Below are 22,326 nucleotides of genomic sequence, written 5' to 3' on the forward strand. Positions count from 1 at the left end.
CAACAATTAAATAATGTGGTTAAGAATGACATGCCAACAAGAGAAAAAGTCTAGGCATCCTTTGGCAGATGCCATCAGCATGCATAAATGCAATCACTACCAATCAAACCACAACTACGTGTATACTTACTCATGTTCATATAGCATACTCATGTTCATATACTGTTCATGATATACTGACACTAATTAATCAGTTTATTCATGCAATTGTTAGGTTTTAGATTAACAGATGTTTCAGACATCACAGACGGACAGACAAACAAAAACTCACAAACATGTTCATGCAACATAGTCACATGCAGTCAGATGTTAGAAGGGAGAAAAGAAGTGTGACAAATCTCCATTATTGCATCTCTGTGCAACAGTCACTTCAAGATGCAATGCAGTAGTACTTCTGGGGTGAACACCCAACATTCTAACAACATCCATTCTAAATCTCTTCTCAAATAAAAGAACATGTATTAAGCATGCAAGAGAAAAATTCTTAATCGTCCAAAATCTTACTACCAACAAACATCATTCTTTTCTTTTATTGCCATTAGCCTTGTGGCTTTCATAATAAAGATTGTTTGCATCATTCACCTGTAACATCAATACTGAAATGTCACTTAAGTATATGTGAACTTAACAAATATATATACCTAAGCATTTTGATAGTTGAATCAAATTACACGAACTTTTGATACACATTAAATATTATCCCAATAAACCGATGAAAGGCATGATAAAAGCAGATAACTTACGGGCCTTGGCGCAACGCATTAATTTACAACTAGTGGTGGCATCTTCACGAGTGCCTCTCATAGAGAAATCACTGGAAGCAGCCGGGTTCTTAGTCAGCTCAGCACAAAGATAGTAGGGCTCCACACAGTTGACATCTGCAGAGTCTACAAGGGCCTGAAGGTTGCGGAAGACGATGGTGTTGCCCGAGTCGAGGTCACGGCTAGCGTCTGCGGGATCCAGGGTCTGAGTACGGATGATGTCGCGACGACCAGAACCATCGTTGTTGTTGGAGGTAAATGTTTCCAGACGCCACAAGTTGTTGCCATTTGCATCACCTCCAGTTGGGTTGGAGTTGACCGTGAAGTCAAAGGATAAATCATTTGGTCCGTCTGTCAGCTCGTCGTCCGAATTCAAGGATATGCGGGTGTTGTCAATCAGGACTCCTATGGAATTACACACACGCAGAAACTTTCATCAGAGGTGTTTGAATATAGAAATTTCTGTCATCTCATCAAGATATATCTCGCTTTGTATTTACCATATTTGATTTTGACATGGCCGTACGTAATTTAAGCAGAAATCAAGCAGTACATTCAGGGTGGGCCTATATAATCACAACCAAATTATGCTCTTTCCAACTCTGTGAATCACCTGCTGAACACACAAAATCATGACTGAGACTGCATAATGTGCGAACGAGAAATCTTAACATCTAGCAAATTAAAAAAATCTTATACACAATGCTACATTCAACAGAAAATGAATGACAATTAGGTGTTGTTGTTGGTTTTGTTTTGTTTTTTTTTTTTTTGGGGGGGGGGGTTGTCATCAGTTATGTACTGCTGTTGTTTCTGTGCCAAGGTTGAGGAGATTAAACTAGGTCTTTAAAGGTAGAACATAGTTTCCATTCATGTATAAAACTTGATCTTGCTCTAAAATGGACATAAATGCATAAGAAATGTTTGAAATAATACTGTGAACACAATGTCAGCTTGGAAACAAAAAAAAAAAATGCAAATAATAGAAGTAAATGGATTTGGTCACTCTCCTCGTAAGGGACACTAATTAGAGCAATGAGGAGGCAGTTGGGTGTCTATGGACAATGGTCTATGCCTGTCTATGTTTCTCTTTGGTCTTTAGTTCATACCTACAGTGTTATGTTTTTGCTTTGCTTCTATTGTCCATCCACTACATCTGATTTTCATCTTTTCATGTAAATAAATTTAGCTTGTTAAACCATCATACTATGCATGAATGGACTGCAACATTTCCATACAATGAAACGTTTAAGAAAAGTTTTAGAGATGACTGTGTGTAGTTTCTACATACCCTCACAGTTGAGTTCAAAACAGTCGGTCAAGACATCCTCAGTTGGGTTGGCAACCATCTCGAAATCAGGGGAGGCATAGTCGCCCTTTCGCAGTTCGGAGCAGAAGTACCTGATTTCATTGCAGGTCAAGCCAGTCATGTCAAAGTTGGTGTCCACTGGTCCATATCGGATGTTCTCCCCAGGATAGGCAGCCTTGTCTTTCTGGTACTGAGTGAAAGTGTAGTCCGTCTGGGGGTTGTATCGCTGACCGCGACCATCAGGGAATGTGCTGCCAAAGGTTGTCAGTTCCCAGAGGTTTGTACCTGAAGCTTTGCCACTGGAGCTGTCTGCGATGGCAGTCATGTCGTACAAGATGCGGTTGTTTCTAGTTCCCTCGTTGACGCGGCCATTGCCAAGCAAGTTGGTTTCAACATCATTGATGATCACAGCTGCATCAAGAAATATTGTAGAAGGTTACAAACAGCCAACTAGGTTAGAAAGCTTCTGTTTGACACTGAGGGGTCATTCTATCAACTCTTTGATGTTAAAAGATCCAACCATTGCTAAATCAATTTGAAAAAATTGTGCTTTCAATAATATTTATCATTCATACCAATGTAAGCATTCAGTTGTTTGCAGATTATACCCATCTACCTTGCAACTTACAACAAAAGGAATCAGTGGCTACACATACTCGCGTATGTGAAGATGTATTGCAGTAGAGAGTGCACATTAAATTGAGCTTACAGGAAAAGAAAGAAAACATAACCATCGTTATGGCATCACAGAAGTTGAAAATCCTATCAAGCAGGGAAGCGGTTCCTAAGCAACAAGAAGAATAGATGCTGTTACTTACGACGGCGACAAGGTTGCTCCTTACAGCTAATGATGACATCACCACCTCCGTTGATTTCAAACTCGAAGTCTGGGCTGGCTCGTAGTCCCTTAGCAAACTCCAAACAGAGGTAGCGATACTCTGAGTCACAACCAAGCTGGGAGAGGTCAAACTCAGTCTCCAAGTTCTGAAGCTCAAGAGGAGCGCCCTCTCCTTCTGCTGGTGTAGATGACTGTCCTCTGGTTAAGATCTGACGCTTGTAGTCCAGACGAGGACCAGTTCCCTGAGGGTTCTGAGCTCCAAACACACCGATGCGCCACAGACCATCTCCGTCGGCTGCACCACTTTCAGGTAAAGTGTCTACATCAACATTAAAGCGGACGTCATCTGGTCTGTCAGCACTCACTGGGCCATGGTCCATATCCCAGTCCAGGTCGGAAAACACAACACCTGTGTGTGTTGTTTGGGGGCGGGAGAGCGTAAAAGGATTTGGTATTATACAATTCAAATAGTCCTCATGTTTTCAACTGCAACATATATTTACTCATATCAACAAATTGTATCAAGGGGGAACCTCTCTCTTTACTACTTCATTCTGTTTTGGCAGATTTCATGGAAGAAAATAAGCGAATTTTTGGTGGCTGTGCATCGCATACGTGAACATAATGTATTACTTGATTATCTTACTACGATTTGGTGACACACACTTTATGAGTTAAAAAGCAATCATCCAAGCAGGTTAATTTTTTCCGCAAGCAAAGTGTTTTAAATAACTAATTCTAGAATAAGTAATAGCTAATATCACACAATTCAGAGCTCTAAAAGGGAGGAACAGTTTTGCCTACCTTTGCAAGCTCCATCAGGAACCTCGAAACAGCTTCTAAGGACGGACTCATTTGGCACAGCAGTGAATTCAAAGTCAGGTCTGGACTGAGGATCCTTGCTCAGCTCATTACAAATGTACTTCACCTGTGGACAGCGTAGGCCAGTCATGTCAAAGTTGGTAGAAAGGGGCTCAAAGTTGAGTGTGTCGCCTGCTTCCATGACTGGCAGAGCAGCATGGTAGCCTGAGAGAACCTGCTGCTGCTCATTGTGTCTGGGTCCATTGCCATTGGCACGCTCACTGCCGTACTGGCTGAGGGTCCAAAGGTCCACACCACGGACGGTACCAGAGTCTGGAGTAGTGGTGGCCACTGAGTTGTACTGGATGGGATTCTCTGCTTTGCCTTCATACAGCACCAGATCCGTAGGCACGTTAGTGGGGCTGGAGGTTAGGCTGTCCACCTCAACACCTGTGACAAAGGGAGAAAGTTGGGGTATGTGCATGCAGCAGCCATCTGCCAGTATATATCAGGACAAAAGTGCTTTGTCTTTTCCAGCTTCAACATCCAAAGCACTTTATCATGCTAGAAACAACAGATTTGCAGACAGAGTGCAGAGAAATGCGCAGTCAACACAGCTCGGGTGCTTATCAAGGTAGAGTCATGATAATTGACTTTCATGCCTAATTGTAGCTGTGGCTATATGCAAAAAAAAAAAAAAATCCTGACAAAGAGAGTCCATTGCATGATAGCATGCTTCAGATAGAGCTTGGTACGAGAAGGCAGTCAACAACCAAAGAAGTGATTGCATATCCCTCTCAAGTAACATGCATGAAAACAGCATTCATGCAGTGCCCTTAAAAGAGCAGGCTAAGAAAATAATTTTTGATCTGGAAATCATCCATTATCCAGTCTTTGAGAAGTATTTCTAAATGTTGCCAAAAGAAAAAATTAAGACAGGAAGATTTGGGGATTCAGCAAGCAAGGTTGAGAGGGCATCGCCATGCAAGGAACATATTCCTTAACATACAAATGCATTCTCTTTTCAATACCAACTCCAGCACCTTTGACAAACTATTACATTCCAGAATGACTTGTTTCCTTGCTGCTCCACTTCCTAGCTTGTGTCCTGGCAAATTCTCTCCTCGCTGTCTGCAAACTGTTGGTTTAAACTTGCTCTGAAAAATAAGCCAAGCAAGTGAAGACAGAACATAGAATCCTAGAAGAGGGCTCATGAACAACCCATCCAACACCCATTCAAAACTCATTCACCAACACTTCATTTGCCGATGGGCAAACTATGCTGGTGGCCAAGTAGATTTCACAAGATGATTTCAACAGTAATGGAATGGATGTGAGGAGGATGAGATTAAGAATGAAGATGAGTTAGAATCAGATGAGGACAGAGTGACACAGGGTTTGTGATGTTTATACCATGTTAGTTTACCTCTACACTCTTGCTCCTTGCAAGAGATTATGGTGTCTCCCTCGGTGGCAGTCTCAAACTTGAAGTCTGGTGATGGCCGTTGTCCCTTACGGAACTCTACACAGAGATATCGATAATCATCACAGCCAAGCTCATCAATGGGGAAGTTGGTCTTGATGCCATCAAACTCTAGAGGGCCTCCTTCCTCCAAAGGCTTGGCTTCGTTGAAAGGGTCCAGGGTCTGGCGGATCTCATCTCGGCGAGGGCCAGAACCATCTGGTTCCCTGGCAGCAAAGACTCCCAGCTCCCAGAGATCAAGACCATTGACATCAGGGCTCTCAGGGTCAAAGTTGACATCAGCAGTTAAAGTAAGAGGTGATGGTTGGCCGAATGGAGCATCACCCACATCTGCAGTCCAGTCGATGTCAATAGCAGTAGCCCCTATGCAAAGACAAATACAATCATCATGATAATATATCAAAATCTTTTGAAGAGTATGAACATATACATATAATTTGCATTTCATCTTGTCAATGAACACATTTGAACTGTAAGTTGATTTGTGATTAAATCAAAGAAACAAAAACAGACCAACAAATCAACTAATTCTATTCCAGTTTGTCTCACATTTACACAAGGTGAGAATGCATGATCTCATTGTGCTACAACTAACCCACGGATACCAACCTTGTTAACAGTACTGAACCATTCAGAGATCTGAAATAAAAAAACTTCACTTTTTTTTTTTTGTGGTAAAGCAGTATTTTTACCTTTCCAGCAATGGACATAAGTGGTGATATAATTTGGAAAAAACAGTATTTTCCATGAAACCTGCATCATTTTTAGAGCAAAAGAGAGTTCCAGTTGGCATCTCTGCTGACCCCATTCAAAAAAAGCTGTCACTGACAGCACCTACCTCACCCAAAAAATAGTCAGTACCGACAAAAACCAAAAAACAACAAGAAAACATACACATACACTTAATTTGAGTGTTTTGAACTGTTGTGATTTCTATTTTGGTCAGTTTGATGGCCAATTCTCTATCATGTGTACATATGTAACAGAGAATTACTATGTATAATGTGCATGACTGTGTACAAATTCACACTATATAAACATGCCACATATTAAAGCATACCTTTGCAACGATCTCTCATATCAATACACTCAGTGGTGACAGAGTCATCAGGGCGTGCCTCAAAGATGTAATCCACACTGGATCTTGGGTTCTTATCCAAATCAAAGCAGAGGTACGAGGCATCTTCACATCGGATTCCAGACATGTCAAAATCAAAGTCAACATTCTCAAGAGGAAGATTTTCACCATCATTGAGGGTAGTACCCGGCCTCCTCAGGATCAAGGATCTGTTCAACTAGGCCAGCCTTAGGTCCAGTGCCATCCGGTTTACGACTGCCATAGACACCAACCTTCCACAAGTCATCTCCTTTGACGTTGGTAGCTTCCTCATCAGTAATACCAGTCAGATCAACAGTCAGAGGGTTGTTCCTGTTCTCATAAATGACTTGATCTCCCAGATCAGCATTCAAGTCAGTAAAGATGGCCTCTGTAAATGAGCAAATTGGAAGAGAAGAATTACTATGAGATGCACACAAAAAAGTCCTACATCCCCTCCAGTTTAATATGACATGCTATAACCCTTTGACTTAAACATAATATAAAGTTTTGGTACAAATGGTGTACCTCAAAAGTTTCCCTGAATTTCCTTGTCTTAGTTTGTGTTTCAGGTTAAAGTACCCTTCATATAACTAACACTGTGAGACTTACTCGCCCCAAAGTGCTCTCATGTCTTAGTAATCATGCAATAATGGTTTCGTACCAGAGCCGCCGCCGTATGGCGGCGAGGTAGTACACGTATTGTACGAAACCATTATTGCATGATAACTGCGATCAGCAGCGTGCAGCCCAATACGCATAGAGCTAACTGCGACCAGCAGCCCCATACGCATAGCTAAATGGGGCTTCGCATTGTAGCTTACAGGATCATGACAGATTTAGCATCGCGGGTAAATATCAACTTAAAATCCAAAAATTTCCTCAATTTGAAGACTTACCAGTTAAGTTGAAGTATTGAAAACAGGCTTCAGGCAACGTTTGGTTTTGCCAATAGTCCCTTTCTGTTCGAATTGACGACTGAATGTGTCTCGGTCGAGAGGACCTTGGGAGAGCTACACTGAATTGACGGCCAGCGCATGCGCACACAAACATCTTATCCGTTCATGGATTTGAAATTTGTTCGCATGTGATGTGTGCGTATGCGCTGGCCGTAGTAATCAGTGTATGTAGCTCTCCCAAGGTCCTCTCGACCGAGTCACATTCAGTCATCAATTCGAACAGAAAGGGACTATTGGCAGAACCAAACGTTGCCCAAAGCCTGTTTTCAATACTTCAACTTAATTGGTAAGTCTTCAAATTGAAGAATTTTTTTGGATTTTAAGTTGATATTTACCCGCGATACTACATCTGTCGTGATCCTGAATGCTACAATGCGAAGCCCCATTACGCTATGCGTATGGGGCTGCTGGTCGCAGTTAATTGCATGATTACTAAGACATGAGAGCACTTTGGGGCAAGTAAGTCTCACAGTGTTAGTTATATGAAAGGTACTTTAACCTGAAACATGGAAATTCGGGGAAACTTTTGAGGTACCAAAGCTTTTTATTATCATTAATACAGCACTTTACTCCAGCTAACAAACTCATTCATCCACATTAAGTGATCCCTCACTTTGACCTTACTTAAAATGGACACCCCCATTTAGGCATAGCAGTGTGTCACTCCAACATAAAGTTGATGGTGATACAACAGGTATTTCAAAGGACTGGCTAACTTCTATTCATGGATATAAAGACAAGTTTTTGTCAACCTTATTTTTGTCTAATATGGTTGAAATGCATCATTAATGCTACAAATATCAGGGATTTTTGAGTGGCATTTTAATTGGTGTTATTTGGCTTGCCCCTGAACATGTCTCAGAGAATATCTGCACAAAAGTAGAGACTAATCTATTCTGAAAATGATTTCATGACAGAATCTCTGGACTTCAAATTCAAATTAAGTACACGTACAGCTAAACTCGCATAAGTCGATCTTCTCGGGACTGAGCAAAACACATCCACTTCGGCGATTTTCGACTTGTGCGAAAGTTTAAAAAAATCGACTTATAGTTACACCACACGTACATATGTATAATGTACATGTATGTTGTCTACTCTGGAGCCTAGAGCTGGAGCGGTGTGCCCGATATTTGCCCTTCAGCAAGACACATTGATGCAGGCCAGGGCTCCACACTAATTTTTATTTTGGTGTCCCAATTGGGCCACCAAAATGATTGATTTTTATTTTTTGGTGGCCCCCCCCCCCAAAAAAAAACCAAGCAAAACTAAATCGGACCTACTAAACACAGAAAAATAAATATTAAGCATTACTGAAGTGATACAGGACGGCACCCATGTCTTAAATAAATAAATAGAAAATTTAATCATCTTATACCGTTATTCTGAGTTCTAAGATTTAGCAAATAGGCTTATAGGTTATCATAAAAGTTGATGCCTATTTAGGTGGTCAAAATTTACGTTTGAAATGAGAAAGTGGGAGCATTTGCAGACAATTGTAAACATCCGACATTTGTTTTAGCATCGTAAAGAGCCGAAAGTTACCGTTATTCATTTCTGACTGTAAAAGCAATCATCCACTATTTACAAGTATTTTAACACCTTCCGGAGCCGAATGTTACCGTTAATCATTTTCAAATGTAAAAACAAGCAAGCGACATTCATTTTAGGATCTTACGGAGCTGAATATCACCCGTATTTATTTCCAAACGTGAAAGCAAACATCCGCTTTTTATTCTATCATCTAACTGAGCCCATTGATACCGTTAAATCATTTCAAAATGTAAAAGAAACAATCTGCTACTTATTCTAGCATCGTACGGAGCAGAATATTACCGTTATTCGATCTCCAAATTCAAAAGCAAACACCCGACATTTATTTTATGATCGTAAGGAGCCGAATGTTACTGCTGTCCACTTCCGAAAGTGAAATCAATCATCTGACAATTATTTCAGCATCGTAAGGAGCCGAATGTTATACTGTTTTTCATACTCGAACGTCAAGGCAGACATCCGACATTTACTTTACCATTAAATGCAGCTGAATGTTATTATAATTCATTTCGAAATGTTAACCCTTACTGTACTGGGCTATTTGGCTCCATGAAAATACTGGGGGGGGGGGCCTGGGAGGCCCCCCATTGATCTCGGAAATGCAATGTCCGATGAACTTGAAAATTTGCATGCTGATAGATCTTCGTGTGCTGAATCTGATGGTGTAATTTATTTTAATCAATTATGCAATTTTTTTGCATAATTAGCTAATTAATTATTCATAATGCGTATTTTATGCATTTGGGGGATATTTTCATAATTTCAGCCTAAACAAAACAAGTACAAACTTACATGAAAACTGTGTAATAATGAAGAATAATGTTTCCCAAATGTGAAATAAATCAGAGAGAGAAAAAAAACGAGAAAAAAACAACTTTTTTGTTATGTTTTGTATTGTTTTTATTTCTTATGTTTTCTATTGTTTTATATTCCTTATGTATATTATTGTTTCTAAACTTTGCCCAATTTATTTCAGAACAATATAGGAGCATGAACCAAGTGGAAAACCAATTCCTGAGCAAAATTCATAAAGTAATGCAAGCCATGGTCTATTGACAGTATGCAACTGTACACAAATATATGCAGCGATTAGCCTTTTTAATGACATGCGTATACTAATTGGCCCATAACATCCCCTAGGTAGGTCCATGGACAAATGTGGTATCAAAATGTGCGCAAGACTTCAGGGGAAAAAGTCATGAAGCGAGAATCCGAAATTCCCAGCGGTCGCGATGCAATCGCCAAAAGTATGGAGGGGGGGGGGCCTCCCAGCCCCCCCCCCCCCAGTGCAGTTAGGGTTAAATAGCAAATGTCTGATATTTATTTTAGCATCTTAATTATGGAGCAGAATGTTACTGCTATTCACTTCCGAACGTAAACGCAATCATCTGACATTTATTTTGGCATCTTCCGGAGCCGAATGTTACATGCTATTTACTATCGAACGTATAAAAAGCGAACATTCGGCATTTATTTAATCATCGTCCGGAGTTGAATATTATTGTTATTCATTTCAGAACGTCAAAGGGATCATTCGACATTTATTTCAGCATCTTCCAGAGCTGAATGTTATCGCTATTTACTTTCGAACATAAAAGCAAACATCAGACATTTATTTCATCATCGGACGGAGTTGAAACAGATTGTTATTCATTTCCGAACGTCAAAGCAAATATCAAACATCAACTTTACCATTAAACGCAGCTAAACGTTACTGTTATTCATTTCGAAATTTAAAAGCAAACATCTGACAGTTATTCAGCATCGCATGGAGAAGAATATTACCGCCACATGTATTCACTTCAGAACGTAAAAACAATCATCTGACATTTATTTTAGCATCTTCTGGAGCCGAATGTTATTGCTATTTACTTTCGAAAGTAAAAGCAATCTCATGGTTGTATGAAGTTGATTATTATTGTTATTCATTTCCGAGCGTCAAAGGGATAATTCGACATTTACTTTAGCATCTTCCGGAGATGAATGTTATTGTTATTTACTTTCGAACGTAAAAGTAAACATCCGGTATTTATTTTATCATCCTATGGAGTTGAATATCATTATTAGTCATACTCGAACGTCAGAGCAAACATTTGACATTTATTTTAGCATCTTCCGGAGCCGTATTTTATCCTTATTCATTTCCGAATGCAAAATCAAGTATCTGACATTAATTTCAGCACCGTACGGAACTGAATCTTACCATTATTCATTTCCAAAAGTATTCAAGCAAACATCCGACATTTATTTTAGTATTATACGGAGTCGAATATTATCGTTATTCATTTCCAAAATTAAGAGCAAACATCTGACATTTATTCTAGCATCTTATGAAGATTGCTACCGCTGTTTATTTCCAAAACTGAAGGCAAACATCCGGCTTTTTTGGTGGCTCGGCGTGCATTTTTGGTGACCCCAGTCGCAAATTAACCCTTCGCGAAATCGTGATTCGATTCGCGAAAAGACTCCGCTAAATATAAGGCATAGATCGCTACACTCAGCCGGGGCTACGTCGTCCTTTCACCAGGTCTCCTTACAAAACCAAAATCTCGTGTGAGTTCTTGCATTACCTATCGTTAATGTTAACGAAACATCGTTAATTTGCGCTAGGGATCGTTACTCATCGTTACTACAAACGTTAATTTTCCCGAACATTAGTTTGCGTTACTAACGATTCATGTGAAACCGCTTGCGTCAATGAAACGTTAATGTTTATTAACGCAAAGTTTCTTTTGGTATATACTGTATGTAAACAAAAACTGGCGTCTCGTGATTTTGACAGTGGTTTATTACACAATAAAATCTTATTCGACTTAGGCACAGTGAATTCAATGGTTTTTCCGTGAAAGTGTTCTTGGAATTTCATCGACTTGGGTGAGTATTCGACTTTAAAAATTCAACTTGTGAGTGAATTAATACACGTAAGTCAATGGGGAAAAATCAGGACTTTTTAAAATCATTGACTTACGATTATTCGACATATGCGAGGTCGACTTAGGCGAGTTTAACTGTACATGGTTTGTCAAGAAACAGTCAAAAGCATGTTTCCCATCCTTACAGGTCTCAATAATCGTAATAGGTGCCGAACTAAATAAGTTGAAACAAGGTTAAAACATAAACATAAATATGGCGAAAACAGGTGAATCCAGCAAAAATGATACTACAACTGGATTCCACTTTAATAGCAACTTAGCACATTGTGCAATTTCTGAATTATGTGTGGCATCAGCTGCACAGAAGAAATAATCAGAGTTGGGATTGTCATCGCCAGTGATTCCAGACAGACGTAACCAAACTCTCTCACATTATTTTATTTAGGGGTCCTCTGTCTTCTTCCTAACAATCCAGACTGCCATTAAACAATAAAAAATTGTTGTAATCACTTACTAGCTAAACATTCCTGCTCTTTGCACTTGACCAGTGTGTTTGCTTCAGGGGAATTGTCAGTGGCATCAGCTGCACGGAAGAAGTAATCTGGGTTGGGGTTGTCACCACCAGTGAATTCTAGACAGACGTAACCGAAATCATTACATCCTACAGACCCGATCTCAAAGTCTGTAACAGCATCAGCAATCTCCAGAGGGCTGTCAGATTCCAGTGTGGTGCCAGCCTGGGGCCTGCTCAGTGTTTGACGCTTGTAGTTGAATCGCTCTCCACTGCCGTCGGCATTTCGGCTACCATACAGACCCTGCCTCCACAAGCCGCTGCCAACAAGCTCACGGTTTCCCTCTCGGAATGTTACAGAGCTGTCAATACTAACGGATGTCTCCTCACCAGGGTAAACAGGTTCTACTGGCTCAAGGTTCCAATCCAGCTCTTCAGCAAAGACACCTATAGAGAACAGGAGTCAAGATATTTTCAAGATCATGAGTACAATGTCTCTTTTTCTTCTTGAGTAATGCCTCTGGTATGCTCTCGGACAAATCATAATGAAAGATACATGGCTGTATCAGTTGACTTCCTGCAAGTAAGAATCTTATAACAGACAAGTAATCATAAAGCACATCAAACATCAAACATCAGATTGATCAATAAACAGAAATACACCTGTATGCCAACAACAGAGGAAACAAAGAGCAAGTGAACATTTAACAAAGTCAAGAAAATAATCAAAGTTTTTCAAAGAGCAGTGATTTTGTAATGACAGATTGTAGTAGGTTTGGTTTTGGGTAGATTTTGAGTTGCCATTCAGCATTCTCACTTAGATATGCACAAACCATCCACACACGATTGAAGCTGGTCAGAGAGCATAACACAACATATGATTTACTGCCAGTCAAGCAGTTTCCAACACATCCATGAGGTGAGATAAAAGCTGGAGGCGGTGGAGCTGTAATACGTGTCAAAATTACGAGAGGAAAATCACTTGAACAAAAGAGACATAGAACACTCCTGGATCATTTCTGCCCTTTATTCAAATTGGTGACTCAAATACACAATACTCTTAATATTTACAGTGTACTTAAAAGGATTTTGCCCATAATCTAATCTGCACAACTACACCTAAGGTGGCATCCTGGACTAGGTAGAAAGAAATGTACAACAAAGTTGGACTAAATCACAAGATGATCTGAGATTGATGGACAGAAAACCCATCCTACAGCATTAATGCCTCTAGTACCTGTTAGGGCAGAGGTATAACAAAGACAAAAAAGTTTTTTTTTTTTTTTCAGAATTCTGTGTTATCGTATGCAGTCACAGAACAAATGTGACTTTCAGGGATGAACAGTTGTACCAAACAATTAATTCTGAACTTAAAATGCACAAGCTGCATGAGAATGGCAAGTTATTGACTTGAGGACATTGTTATCTCAGCTAATATGGTTGCAGCTAGTATCACTTAGGTGACATTTTAGTCCAATTTATAATTAAAAATACCTTAATGGCAAATATGGTTTTGTTGACACTTTTAACATTCTGTACATCTGATTTCTTTATACATTAAAGTTAATTAAGAATTGATCTTAGAATAAAATAGAATAGATTTACTCACTGCTAAATGTTCAATCTCCTAGACAATGACAGTGATGCAAGATTTGTTTAGATTAACTGTTACAGGATTCCAACTGTTTTCTTCCTAACAGAGAAGTAGTAGAGGCAAGTAATAGAGAGCCCTACTTTCAATTTAGATGCCTTTTAAGAATATTGGTGAGAGTAAAATATTTATTTCATTGTCGACTTAAAATAGTTGTATCTTGGTTCTACATAAATTCCTGTTTTATATTATTCAAAAATATGAACTTCCTCTAGGACAAGGCAATGAATATGTAAATACTTCACAACTCTGGCCCTAGCGACATCCATTACTGGTTCCAAGCCCTTTTAGTCATTATCAATAAAAGCCCAGACAGTTCAGGTTGATCTAAATACACTTGAACAAATTCCACAACCCCCTTAGAAGGGGAGTTGTGTCCTGTTTAATTGCATCCAGAGTTGCTTTGCAGACTTGCATGATAGATAAGGTGCAGAATGGGTGGATTTGTTTTTCCATAGTGGTTGACCATACCTGATGTGAAGAGTATTTTCTATTTGGCTTTTCGAAATCAAGTTCAGAAAAACAACACAACGATTAACAAACAAAAAAGGAAGGGGGGGGGGGGGAGCCACGTGCTCCTGTACAATGTATTTACGTTCTTCTTCCCTTGTTTTTGGCATGAACTAATTTTTCATATAGGTTTGGGGTGAATTCCCCTGTTATGATAACTGATGTTTGACTTTTGCATTTAATGGACTGATTCTTTGCAAAAATTACCCCCCAAAAAAATTTCTTTATGAATATGCCAACATTCAGGGTAATTTGATAATCCTTTCAAAGCATTTACTAGATGGTTTCATTCATTTTGTGTGTGCACAACAGAAAATAAATCAGTGCGCTTAAATAAACCCTGAACTTCAAAGATTCCTCTCTTGATATCTGAGTAACTTTCCTGGAGTTTGATATGCTCTCATGATTTCACATAGTTTAGACCATTCAATTTTTGATGACTTTAATATCTCTACAGGGTGAAATTCTCTTCCTGTGACCCATTGTAGACTGACTGATTTTCCTGAAACACTCATTTCCCACTAACCCAGCCTGAGAATACTCATGACTAGTCTTTTATGGCTTAAAGTTCACGTTTTAAAAAGCAAATCTTATCTAATTACAATTTGTTAGCTATACAAATGTATAATGCAGAGCCACACATGTGCTTTCATCTGACGAATGAAACTAATTTAAATGTTAACTTAGGTTCAGACAATTTCTGCCAACGAGACAACTTCCTTCGATGAAAAAACAACAACACATGTGTCCATCTTAACAGAAAACTCTGTGCAGGGTAAACTCCAGAGGCTTTGAAGATCAAGATGCTCATTCTTAGTCACCTTCTCACTTCAGCAAGCACTTGTGAATCTGGGGGGAAATGAGATACATGTACCTGTAAAGAGAAGGTTCCTTTCAACCTACATACCAGAATATCATTACTTCAAGTGAAACACAGGAATTTCTAAGTTTTTCAATTGACTATCAAAGTGTGAAAATGACACTGAGGAACATTTTGCCAATACTTCTACAGGAAATAAAAGCGAGACTGAATTGACACGGAATGAGAATATCTATGTGAAGGGGAAAAAAATAAGAAGTACATGTAGTGTAAGATTAAGTGAAGCTTATGCATACTCATTTGTATCAAATGTTTTTGCTATATTATCAGCAAATAGGACTAGGTGAAGGTTGTTATTCAAAATAATTCAACCATCGCTTAATTCACTGAACTAGTTTTGTCAGACCGACCTGATGTTTCAAACAAAAATTATAAAGTCTCCCACTAAGGTATGTACAATGTACGTATTTCATGATAGTAAATAATGAGGAGGCAACATTTTCTGTAATAAGGTGATTTGACATTACACTTCCCTTTTGTGCAAATGACTGTTATGCAATTATATAATTACAATTTTTCAATCAACCAATTCCCTTGAAACAAAGATACTTCACTCTTCCACACCATATAACCTTCAGCAGCATTTCCTGAATCTTCATTCATCATTTTTCCAAAAACACCTCTAATAGGCTGTGCAGAATTAGTTTTTTTTTCTCTCTCTCTCAAGCATTACAATGAACAGCAGCTAAATATTCTTCATCTCAAACTCATTCAGTTTGAATTTTATAGCAGTCAGTCTCAAAAGCAGACATGACTTTCACTAAAGGATTAAGTAGAAAGCAAGCATTTAGTACTTTTCCCTACCTCCATTAAAGGAGACCAGACATTTTGTACTCTGGAAAGCCTACAGTATTATCTGGTAGAATGAGGGCTGCAAACATCTAATCCAAATCAGGGAGATTCCAAAAGCAATCAGGAAAATACTTCTACATTACATGCATCTCCATACGCCAAAATAATACCCAAATCAGGAAGGCTTTTGTGTTTTGTCAGGATAAGAAGATAAATTTTAGTTTTCAGGAAGCCTCCTGCAGAGTCGGGAGACGTGGCAGTTCTGCAAATTAAACCCAGCATCTGGTTTGCCTGATTCCAACCTGACAATGAATGGTGTGTCAAGTTGGTATCCCCCTCCCCGTTTAACCCGTTGAGGACGGGTAGATTTTGCTACAACATGCATTTCTCATAGACACCTGCCGCAGTATACTCGGGGCTCGTCCTAAACGGGTTAATGAGTTGGCAACTAAACTACTGCTGCAGCTCTTAAGAATGCCCATTCATGGCTCTTTGACTGTGTAACTATCAGCACCATATCAACAAGGAAACAAGAGGGCTGATCAGAAACTAGCTAAATATCCTATTTCTAGACATGTATGTTGAAGCTTTTACATTACAGTACAAAGACAATGAATGCATTTCATTTGTATGCCTATAGAACATGCAGTATCATTTAGATATTGACTGCATTTTAAAGAGATGTAAAAGTAAAAGAAAATGAAAACCAACATGCAGTATCATTTAGATATTGACTGCATTTTAAAGAGATGTGAAAGTAAAAGAAAATGAAAACCAAAGTTAAGACCACAAAAGGTTTCATGATGTGAAATAAAAACCTAAGAGAAGAGTTGAGGGCAAGTGGTGTTATAAACATATTGCATCTTTCTGTGTGATGGTGACCAGTATGATTACATCTAATACAATTAACACTTACATTTTTCTTTAATACTAGTCTGGTTCATGACCACAACATCAGTCTTAGTAGTGTGAACAGATTTGTTCAACAATTTATTTGGTCTACTTTAAATTACATCATCATGCATTTTTGTGTAAAAATTCATATTCAAAGGCAAATCTCTATGAACAAATCAAATGTGTTCTGGTTGTACCAATAAATTGCCAGAAGCAAAACTACAATAATCAACTTAACCTAGATGGGATAACACCTTTCTCTGAAGTGAAAAAAAAGGTTAAAAACCTACACACACCTAAATGCATTGCAAAGAGGTGACACTTCCTCCATAAAAACTACACTGTACATGTAAGTAGCAATTAAGAAAAACAGTGAAACCCCGTTATAACGAGAATGAGTTCGGTTATAATGAGGAACCTCTTGCATATAACGAGGTGATCGCGTCGGTCCCATTTTCCTTTGCGTGTAAACCTATGGCACAACGAATCAGTTATAACGAGTTTGGTTATAACGAGATTCCTGTTGTAACGAGGACAATTTTGGTGCATCATGATAAAGAAAAACATTAGCAATTTGATCGGATATAACAAGGTTCCATTTCTTGACTTGCCGCTTTCAAACACAAGACAAACGAAACACTGAAAACCAAATTCACGCTATCCACGTCTCTTTCCTGTTTTGAAGAGTACCGTTCCTTCCATCTTTTCTTGTAAACCACGCGATAAGACACAGGAATACCTTCGGTGTTCCAACTAAGTTATTGAATATAATCATTCAATTTTCTTTTTCGCGAGATACCCATGTGTGATAGAAGGTCAGAACACACCGCAACGAGAAAAAAAAAATGCATTAAAAAACTTTTCATGTACCGATACTCCTGGCCAAAAATGGACAATTGGAATGCGTGTGTAACTCATCGTTATATCCTTTCCATTTTTAGTTCTGACTTACACTTGTTTTGCAGGTAAGTAAATATGAGTGTTTATGGTTAAAGCCGACATAATTAATGAAATCATCCCGATCCCGCCAGGTGACAGTAGCGTAAAAATAGTTGAATAACGTGTGTTAATCTACTTAATTGAGTCAGAGTTGTAAAAAAGAAACAAACACATTTAACAGTTTAAATAGATCTGGCTTTGTTCATTATCATTTAACAAATGATAATGTAAATATGAGTGTGCATGATTAAAGCCGAAATAATTAATGAAATCAACACTATCCTGCCAGGTGAAATTAGCGTAAAAATAGTTGAATTATGCATCATGTTTATCTATACTTTAATTGAGTCGGAGTTCTGAAAATGAAACAAATGCATTTAACAGTTTGAATAAATCTGGCTTTGATCATCATCATTTAACAAATGATAATGTAAATTGTAGTGAGTGTGTATGATTAAAGCCGAAATAATTAATGAAATCATCGCGATCCCGCCAGATGACAGTAGCGTAAAAATAGTTGAATAACGCATGTTTATGTACTAAATTGAGTCAGAGTTGTAAAAAAGAAACAAACACATTTAACAGTTTAAATAGATCTGGCTTTGTTCATTATCATTTAACAAATGATAATGTAAATATGAGTGTGCATGATTAAAGCCGAAATAATTAATGAAATCAACACTATCCTGCCAGGTGAAATTAGCGTAAAAATAGTTGAATTATGCATGTTAATCTACTTGAGTCGGTGTTCAGAGAAAGAAACATATTCAACAGTTTGAATAGATCAGGGTTTGTTCATTATCATGTGACACCGCATTTCACAATGAATATTTTTCTTTCTTTCAGAATGGTCTTCGAGGTACAGATTTTCGTAAAAGGATCACAACCTCCCAAATTCCCTTTCTCACACTTTTTCAAGAAGGGATGTACAAAACGCGAAGAGATTTTCAGAAGAAAATAAAGAATGCATTTTTAATCCCTTCGGGCACAACGATCATACATTGTATACTATCACAGCCGAAATGATTCATGAAATCATCGCATTCCCGCTGGGCACCAACAGCATAAAACGCCTCGAAAGTTGCAGTAAACAACGCATGTATGTTACTCTATTTTATACAATCTGATTTTGTTCATTGTCATTTTACACTTTATTCCACAAGCAAAAAATATCATTCTTCCAGAATGGTTCAATACAAGAGGAAGAGATAGGTGTAGAAAGAATCAAGAATATGATATAGGCCTACTTGTCCAGAACATAAAGTGCAACTATTATGCAAAGAGATTTTCGGAAGCAAAATAAAGAATCATCGCATTTCAACCCCTCCTTTATCAATTCACAAATAATTTCCCGTTATTCTCTTGAAAATAATGATCCATAATTGTATAATAGCAACGCAAAGGATGTTCGTAAGTTTGATTGATGGGTATATGACGTCGTGCTTATGTTTGTCTTTGTTTTTTAGGCGTACGGTTTTAACAAGGTAATATCGCCGGTCCCACAGACCTGGTTAAAACGGGGTTTCACTGTATAACTGCATAATTTTACCTCCTTTTTTTTTTTTTTTTTTTTTTTTGGGGGGGGGGGAGGGGTGGGATGTGGGAGATATCAAAATAATCTATACCTTCAGCTGAAACTAGAAACATAAGATGCCAGTTAGAATATGGCTAATAGGCAAAATATTACTAATTGTTGCGAGGAACTTGTAAATTGTTTTCTTGATCAGTACGCATATCACAAGTTATGTGTAATAGACACATATTTCTAACCACAGGCAATTGATTAACTTACCTCTAATTGCTTGCTATTTTGTGAATTATGCACACGAATCACACTGCATTGCGAGACGTAGAGTGAGCACTTGAAACTGCACGTGATGCACACGAATCACACTGCATTGCGAGACGGAGAGTGCTTGTTTGAAACCGCATGTGGCACTTCAGAAAGAACATAAAACTTTGTCAGAACGCACATTAACCGATCAAGGTACTGACCAGGAATATGCAATGTTTGCACACACAATGAACTTTGATGAATCAAATTAATAAATACACTTCATAAAAAGAATTTCATCAAGACAAAATAAAGACATGTAAAACAAGAATGATTACATAATATGAAAAGAAATGTGAAAAGGAGAAAGCACCCATGAACAACTTGGCCACCAGCAAAATATACCCAGTAATGGCAATGAGGTTTCAAACATGGTGAACGCATATCCCTCATACATGTGATATAAAATCAGTATAACATAAAAGTATCTGAGCACATAATGTACATGTAGAAATAAAAGAGTCAGACAATGACATAAACAAGAATGGTTAAATTTATATGAGTAGATGTACATCAAAGAATAATAGCACAAGGCATGTCAAACAGAATCACATATCAATGAGCACAATAAAGTATAAAAAGTATCAGTTGTTGGAAGCTGAAATGCATAAAAATAAAATTAAATCTCAAAACCATCCTGCTCAGACGCTGCTTCATTTAACAGTTGCTTCAACATCACAAATATGTCATATTTCTCTTTGGACAAGCCATCAAGGAAACATGCTGCTTCAATGCTATTAATGGTGGCCATAAATACGGTGGTACAGAACTAACATTCCCCCCCCCCCCAAAAAAAAAAAAAAAAAAAAAAAAAATTATAATAAATGCTCGAAACATTAGGCCAACATTTAATAAAATTCCACTTTGAAAATCCAGCAGGACATATGAGGTAAACTCAGCAGAAACAGTCCCAAGCCTACTTGTTTAAATTATCTCACACACATCATTTGTGATAAAGTCTGCCTATCCATTGAGAGTGTACTCTGGAGTTTTTTGTTTTGATTTAAATGGTCTTTCAGTTTCCACACTAAAAAGAGTCAGATTGTCTTGTTTCTATTTTTATGGCTTTCCATAACAAACCTTCACACTCTGTACGGGAGCAGCTAATCAGGACATTGGGGTTGGGAACAGGAATAAGGTTGAACACTGTTGTTGGGTTTTCTCCTTTGGCAAATTCAACACAGACATACTGGACTTGGTTACATGTCAAGCCCTGCATGTTGAGATCAAAGTCAACGCTTCCAAAGAGCATATCTTCAGTTGTACGAAGAGTTTGACCCTGCTGGTCGCCGGTCAGCACCTGTGGTCAGTCAGACACATGCAATGACCAGGAATAGAGACATGAACATGGAACAGACAGACAAAGCCCGATGATGCAGAAGACAATCATGGCAGAAGGGAAAGAGAAAGGTAGGCAAAAATATTGCAAATGTTGACATGAAAACAGACATGCAATGAACAAGGGCAGATGTGGTAGTTGTCATATATATCAAAGTCATTGAAACAAGAAACAAATGGAAATTGAACATCATTCCAATTAATCATGAAACATGCATGGTAAAATGGTGATTCAATGATGAGAGAAACAATGAATTTGACACACAAACAAAAATGAATGTATTTACAAGCAATAACCAGACAAAAGAAAGAAATAAATCACAGCATCCGATGAATGAAAGCAATAAAACCAAAACAGTGACAGTGAAAATGCAGCCATGAATTAATGAAATTCAAAGTTATCATAAGAATGATTCAATAGATGGGAATGGGTCAGTATGCAACAAGTATACAAAAATGGAGGAAGAGGGGAGAAACAAACAAGATTGAACATAAATTAATATTCCCCATTCATAAACAGGATTTGTCATTCATTCAGATCACAAACAATACATTATGCAATGCAATTGAAATTGTAAGGCAACAAAGAATTTCTGAAACATACATTTAATGCAATAGGAAAGCATCAGCATTATAGCAAACAATGTACTTGGGAAAATATATCAAGGTTTTCTAAGAACAAGAAGAACAAGTTCAGTCTTTGAGATATGATGGCATAAACAGTACAGAACCAACATTGATGTGATTCTTTGGTTACACTGCTTAGTCTCATGATTTCAAATACATGAAAAGGTGATACCATTAAATGGAAATGAAGAATTCTCATACCTGAGTTCTCTCACTATAGCGCCTTCCACTTCCATCCATGCGGGAACTGCCAAAAGCCCTCATGGCCCACAGTCCATCTCCTGCTACACCCACTCCCTGGCCACGTATTGACACCTCCATGGAATAAGGGTTGGAATAGCGACCATCAAGGACTGTACCACTCCGCACCCGGTTGCCAACATTTGTAATCTGCAGATCTAAAGACAGAAAGGGAACAGAATAGCTCTTGATGAATTGCAAGACAGACCACATCTAGCTTAGACAAATGTTACTGACACAACTGGGAGGCTAGTCAATGTTAAATGCAATTACACTTTCTTCAAGATTCATTTTCTGTGATTTTATATATATGTAAAGCAGTGAAGCTGCCAAGTATTATATATTTACTGACATAACTTTTGGTACAAAAAAAAAAATCAAAAATGTACTGTCACAAAGCATGATTATTGTAGTTACTTCTTATCTTTCAATACAT

The 22,326-nt window shown here is 38.2% G+C and overlaps 1 protein-coding gene across 1 annotated transcript in view; it reads right to left on the reverse strand.

Moving 5' to 3' along the window:
* LOC139725807 (uncharacterized) overlaps positions 1 to 22,326 on the reverse strand; it is a 92,122-nt gene that overhangs the window by 43,496 nt on the left and 26,300 nt on the right. The window contains 10 exon segments of the mRNA XM_071636886.1: positions 711 to 1,166; positions 2,053 to 2,481; positions 2,889 to 3,317; positions 3,713 to 4,159; positions 5,136 to 5,555; positions 6,253 to 6,457; positions 6,459 to 6,679; positions 12,189 to 12,632; positions 20,766 to 20,985; positions 21,852 to 22,048. Of these exon segments, the coding sequence (XP_071492987.1) occupies positions 711 to 1,166; positions 2,053 to 2,481; positions 2,889 to 3,317; positions 3,713 to 4,159; positions 5,136 to 5,555; positions 6,253 to 6,457; positions 6,459 to 6,679; positions 12,189 to 12,632; positions 20,766 to 20,985; positions 21,852 to 22,048 (3,468 nt within the window).

This window comes from Diadema antillarum, unplaced genomic scaffold, assembly GCF_040938485.1.
Source record: "Diadema antillarum isolate AM-2024a unplaced genomic scaffold, OU_Dant_1.0 seq00000059_RagTag, whole genome shotgun sequence".
Taxonomy (NCBI): domain Eukaryota; kingdom Metazoa; phylum Echinodermata; class Echinoidea; order Diadematoida; family Diadematidae; genus Diadema; species Diadema antillarum.